Raw genomic sequence first — 6854 nt, 5'->3', positions numbered from 1 at the left:
CTCATATGGGTAGCGCCTTAAAAAAGAAAAACTGTTTCAGTTTACGTTGTTCCTGTTCATCGATTTCTGGAAGCTAGTCATCATAAGTATTTTTCTCTTTAAAGAAAAATTAAAATTTAAAATTAATTTTTTTTCAGAATTCGGGCATCGACGGATGTAAAAGTAACTTCATGGCGGTAACCTGGGGGCAATGAGGTGATAAGTGGAAAAATTCTAATCCGGCTTTATCGGTAGAAAATTGTCAGTGGGCGAAGACCGTGAAGATTACTAAGCTCCAAGACCATAAAATGCATATACAGCTCGAAAATTGGACTATCAATTTTTCCAAACTCTTAAATCATTCAGTTGAAGATGTATAGTAATTTTATGGAGCACTTGGCTAAATTACGCATAGGAAGGGGGAAGGAAAGCTATCTATGCGTTAAATCTAAAATGCGAGTTAATTTAAGTCAGTTAATGCACAAGTAGAATTACATTAACATAAGTCCTAAAGATTACTGTTACCTTTGGTAGATAACCCGTGGAACCTAATGACATCGGAATAGAATGGAAAGCCGGAATATATGTTTACACGCTCCACAAAGTACGCAATCAATGTACGATATTATGACGCCCGACGGCTCATAGGTACACACGACATTAAAAGGGATATCCCTGACGTATAACTCATTATAAACACTAAGAGTTCAAGTTTCTTAAAACACTTCTAATATACTGATTGGCTGATATTGGGCGTCGGTAATTTTCATACAAGAGAAAAACCGTCGAGAACCGTCTCTCTGTTTCGTCAAAGGAATGCCGCGGATAGCTTGATTGGAATCAGCGAAACTCCAACGGTTCTCTCATTCGTTAAAGTTATGTCTAGCTCTTGTCATTTGTTTATTTTCATGTTTTGCCGATTAATTAAAGCTTAAGTTTTAATTTTTTAGGTCTCGTGATCTTCTCCCGTTGACGAACGGCAATTAGGAGTAAATAGATAACCCCAAAAAGTTTGTTACGTTATTTACATACCTTTTCTAATACTCCGGCTATGGGCATTTTAATTAGGTTTGCAAAAATAGTTCTAAACGGGCTAGTCTGGAATTTATGAAAGACCTTAATCCAGCCTTATGTGAAATTATCATAAATTGATGTCAGAGACGTGACAGAAGTGGTGTTCTAGTTTGTTCAACGATTAGTCAGGGATGATGCTTTACTGAAAAGTATCGGATAAAGAAGAAAAGTACATTGCCTCCAAAATACTGCAGATGTCATGGACAAAGATGCAGAACATACGTACAAAAAATGCTATTTTTTCTAAAGCCGTGACCAAAAACAAACTGATTTAAACGTCAAGGCTTAGTTTGAATTTGTTTGTCCGAGGAGAATTTAGAGACCGTTTAAGCTTCGTTTCACAAATCAAATAAAAAGTCCATTTATGTCAGTGGGAGATCACAAAGGGAATAACAAGAAGGAAAAGATTTCTTGCAACAACCATTATTTGAAGTCAATAAGAATAACAGGACGGCGATGTACTTAGTAATCGATGGATGGTTCTCTCTATGGGTTAATAAAGGCATTGTGTACCTATTTTGATCTTTGACAAGGGATGTGGCGCCAAAGCTCGTGGACGCGATCTGTGATTGGTTAAATACACAAAGCTGTTAATCCGGCCAATGGTTGGCTGAATTGCATTGTTCTCAAACAGCTGCTTCACAAAGACCAATATATTCAGCAGTGATGTTTAGTCTCGAAAGTGACACAGTTGGTCAAACGTCTGTAGAGAAAACAAAATTCAATTCTTTCCCTACTCTCGCGCAAATGATGTATGTGTGCATCGGGAAGGGCGGGTGCCGAACGAACCGCCGTCGCTCGCCCCAGTACGGAGACATGGTGCCTGTCTCACCATCTAAAATCAAACAGAAAAAAGGAAAAAAGACAGAAATCTACAGTGCAATGAACGGAAACTATCAACCGCCAGATTATTCGCGAACAGACTGCAATTTTCAAGACGATTTCGCCCCAAATGTGAGCGCACTTTCGCTGGATGTGAACGATAATCAGAAAGCTCAAATGCTGCCGTCTCCAACAAAAGCTACAACTTTTCCTCGAAGGAGTCATGCTAAAACACCACCACAAAAACCTCCACGGGGATTGCCACCGAAGCCCCCTCGCTTGATGGAAAGAAAAATTTTTACTTGCGAAAATCCGTCGTGCCAAAAACAAGAGGAACTGCTGGGAATCGTCGCGTTGGATTTTAAGTCTTGTCCATCATGTTTCACACACTATTGCTGCATGGAATGTCGAAAGACACATTGGAGCGAACATCGCGTCGTGTGTCACTACGGACAAGTCGATAGTCACATGAAGTCGATAATAAACATGAGTAACGAAAACCGTGAGTTGCTTTATCATTTGACTGAAATTGCACGAGATGGATTCATTACTAAAGGACGAGGAGCTGTCATGCTTGTTTTTCTCTCACCGAAAGCTGCGGAACTCTTCGTGAAAACTGGCGTTGATTATTTTCGTAATCCTCGAAACTCGCCAACTTTTTCGTCGGCACAAGAACTTAAAGAAGCCGGAGTTTATTCAAAACATCAAAAACAGCTTTTAAATCTGGTGAACGATTATCACCCAGCTCAAGAAATGGTTCTCAATATTGCGATCGTTGTAGGGAAAAACCTCCCGAAGACACCGATACCTCGAAATAAAGAACCCGCAGTTATAACCCAGGTTAAAATTCCTTTCACAGGAAGAAAAACCTCGAAGACTTTCAGTCCTCAAAATAGCCAAGAGTTTGACATTTGCACATACAACGTCAGAAACAGCCCAAGAAGGAAGTCTCTTTGAAAATCGTAAACAAGATTTCGTGTTCGTTGTAGTATTTTTTTTTTAGTCCTCATGTAGTGTGCCATTTATCTTTGTCAATGATGAATAAATCATATATTTATGCCGTTTACAAGTTAACTTCTCGAAATCAAGTCAGAGTACAATATTTCCCGCTGCGAAAGCGTTCAAATCGAGTGTTCCAATGTGCACTGAACGCTGTCGAAATTTCATTTGTTTTCAAATTTTTTCCAAATTAGTCACTGTGAAATAATTTCAAAAAAATTCGGAAGTCGTTGGCGTACTTTAACGCCATATATGTTCCCTTGATCATTTTTTTTTTCGACTTTCAGATCGTTTTATGTGCAGAAGAAAAAATCTGTACGGTGTTGTTCATAAAAGAAAAAGTAAATGTCGTGAGTCGCCAGCTCAGTCAAATTGTGGTCAACGACACTACTAGCACTCGACTACTCTATTAAATAATTAAAAAGGTAAAATTTGCATACTTATTCAACATGAAAATTGTTTTAGTTTTATGCCAAGCGCGCTAATGTGGATCGTGACGCAAGTTTTACCGAAGAGCGGAAATGAGGCAAGTGAAGCGAAAGTTTGCTTCGGGAAAAAATGAATGTATGAATAAATATTGCTTTACTCGCGGGGTAAATTTTTGCTTTTTAGCTCAATCTTTTCACACCTCAATGGATTGATTCTTGTTTCAGTAATTGATGTTTTTATCTATGAATTTAGATTAAATAGGGCCGTTTTGCCGGTACTGACCAAGACTTACGCGTGATGGTCCAATGCACATATATTCTCGTTAACAGAAAACTGACTTTTAAATTAAAAGCTAATACGTTAACATGCAGTTTATATTTGACATGAATCAACAAAGCTTTGGCCTTTATTGGACATATTTTTAAACAAATAGACCCGAAAACTTCAATATTCACTCATCGATGATGACTTCAGATTTAATTTAGAACAAGATTACTGAGCCAGCGACATAAAGATCTGTGGGCGTATGCATAATGAGTTTCGTGCAACGATACGAACACAGGCAGAATGCAGACACAGACGCAAAGATCTTCAAGTGCCAACTTCCTCTCACTTGTTTTGATTTACGAAAAATTTACGTAGATTACGACAAAGAAGAAAGACAAACCTTGTCTATGAATAGACCCGTGCTGGCTGACTCCAACGAAACTGCAAACTTGCGCATATCTTCAACTGAAATCTCGACATTTTTATTGTATATTTTTTTTTAGAACTACTACGTCTAAACTGGTTCAAGTGGAATTGAGGCTTGAAGTCCATACATATTGACTCAGGTGACTGCATGTCAGTTGCATGTAAATCATAAGTATCAAAAACATAATAAAAAATAGCAATTACTAAAGTTAGTCTTGTGTTTACATCCAAGGAGATAACGTTTGTCTTAACATCGCGCTATTTTGTTTTTTTGAACATTTGCTTGATGTTGCGTGCAGTTCGTTTTCCCATGATCTTTGAAGCACTCAAATACAAGCAAATTACAGGTCAATTAAGTAAAAAGAAATTAAAAAAAAAAATTCCTTTGCCTCCGGCTAACTATGGAACATCAGCAAACCACGCAACTGAAAAAGAAAGTAAACTCTGCAGCATTGAAATAGAGATTTTCTTTCGATTTTGTACTTTGAAATTCAGATGGAAGATGCTTGCAGTCAGTGGAACGTTTACTATTCTGTGAAAAGACATTTTGCTCCTGAAAAATAAGAGGAACATCAAAAGACGACAATAATTTTATGGGTAAACAAGGCTTTTGGTTGTATAAAGCAAAGTCGTAAAGTACGAGCGACAATAATTCTCCAAAATGTCTTCACAGTTCCATCCCACCCTTTAAAGGATAAAATTTCTTCACTGGATACACAGTTGCTTACCGTTGGGAAGCAAAATAAAGAGGTAAACTTGAAAACATTTATTTATGATAGCGTGAGGTTCAATAATTATTCATGAGACAGATCTTAAAATATATATGAAGAAGAAGGTATTTATCGTATTTCGATTTCCGGGTGGAACTCAAAGAAATAATTCCGTTGTCTTAATATAAAAATTTTCTCGAATTATCTATTGACTGATAATCCTAGTCAGTATTAGTACGTACTTGAGGTTACATTGTTAAAGTCACGAGATATCTACGGCAAAATAATAAATAATACTCTACATATAAATTATATTTGATAAGTCTGATTAACTTATGGTATCGAATGATGTAACTACTTATTGCCTGACCAGGAGGTCTGTTAGGAAGTATTTTAAGACCTACTATCAGACCACCTGGTCGGTCAATCAAAACTTTTGACTGGCTCGTGGTCATGACGCAATGACCGCGGGGAAGCAGTAAGACTCCACACAACAAGAGTTTCATTATCTTATCCTTCCTAAGCTTGATTAAGAAGGCACTCAATCCTTGCCTCGCTGTCAAAAAAAAATTTAATTGAGTCAAACGCTAAATTGATATGCATTTTTCATAAATGGGCCCGAACTTAAGTAGAAGGATTTTAAAGTTTGGCCTTCTTTTAACGCTCGCTGTTTAGCAATTGAGATAAAGCACAAAATTGCAAAATAACTAAAGAAAGAAGTTCATCATTTGAGTGAGTTTAAACAAGTAGAAACTAGTTTTAAACAAGTTAAAAATAGGCAAAACTGGAAAAAAAACTATCGAAAAACTATTTATAAACTAAACTATCAATTCATTTACAGTTTATTTTATTTAAATTTTTTTTGCATCAACTAATAAATTTCAGTTACCATGGAAGACTACACAGCAATCGGCTTTATGTACTAATTTATGCTCTATGCAGTGAGAGGGCGCAATGGAAGAATGACAAATGCGGTTGCTAACTACTGCTATAATCCTATAAATAAGACAACTCTTTCTCTGGGCTTAATCCCTAGCGGGGATTGTTTTGGTAGCGACCCACTCGACTTTACCGGATCGCGGGCGCATGGAAACTCTCAGGGCAGGGTACTGAGCCTGGCCTTTTTACCTAACCATTTAACAAAGTTAGCATTGTTCGGTAAAGTAACAAGCTACTCAAGCGATCGAGTTTGCTTACTTTCGTTCAAATCTCCTGAGTAATATTATAATCCTCGCGCTAACCATTTAGTTCCTCATGGTCATTGAAGAGAGATCAACTTTTGACTTGTGTAAAAGAGAGGAAAGGCGAATCTTCACGACAGGAAAGCTCTCAAATTTCGCACAAATATTTCCGCATCAAAGAAAATGCCCACATCGCATTTTTTTTTAGGTCCTTAGGTAAAAAATACGTCAATCTTCAGGCTTCAAAACTGAAATTCTAAATCTTAATGCCAGCAACTGACTACCCTTGAATTTTCGTTAATTAAGGTTCATGGTTGTAATCTACTTAAACATCTCTGTGAACAAATTGTAGTAATAAGTTTAATCACTGAGATGTTTGAGGCCCCCTGACTTTGCCTGACCTTTCATGTCTAGCTGAGACGGATTACGAACTCATTAACTTAAAAAAAAACGCAACTTAAACAAATGGACGCTGAAGTTACTTTAGGCACATCTCAGACAGGTTCTCTCCAAGAAGATTACATTGCAATTCTTGATAAGGGTTTGCCGTCATTCTATCAGGAAAATAGTCGTGAAGATGAGTATTTCAAAAAAGAAAAATCGTAGTTTGGCGCTAACTTAAAACACAATAAACACTACGCGCGTCATCAAACAAAGCTTAATTAAAAGTAGATCAAACAAATTGCAGGGTGTTTCAGGTTAAACTCCATTAACAAGATTAACTCAGAATTTACCTCCCTGTGTGGTAGCCTTGGTCACTTCCGCCGGAAGTCATAAAGAAGGATATCTTTCCAATTATCAAATAGCCAAATTCTACATATCACAATGAACAAATTTAGAGATATTGGTATGCGTCTCTTTTGCGTGCATGCGAAATTCAAGTAACTGAAATCATTTCATTTGCGCTGTTGATTTAAATGTTGTTTCGATACCAGTAACATAGTACATATAACTCTGACTGTCAAGA

General features: G+C 37.1%; 1 protein-coding gene across 1 annotated transcript; it reads left to right on the top strand.

The window, feature by feature from the left end:
• Positions 1–517: 517 nt before the first annotated feature.
• On the top strand, positions 518–2939 carry LOC113673548 (apical junction component 1 homolog). Its single transcript, XM_027189953.2, has one exon. The coding sequence runs from the start codon at positions 1720–1722 to the stop codon at positions 2830–2832; it is 1113 nt and encodes a 370-aa protein (XP_027045754.1). The 5' UTR covers positions 518–1719; the 3' UTR covers positions 2833–2939.
• Positions 2940–6854: the final 3915 nt, after the last annotated feature.

This window comes from Pocillopora damicornis, chromosome 4 (genome assembly GCF_964200805.1).
Source record: "Pocillopora damicornis chromosome 4, jaPocDami1.2, whole genome shotgun sequence".
NCBI lineage: Eukaryota > Metazoa > Cnidaria > Anthozoa > Scleractinia > Pocilloporidae > Pocillopora > Pocillopora damicornis.
Note: the sequence above shows the minus strand (reverse complement) of the source record. Positions and strands in the feature narration are given on the sequence as shown.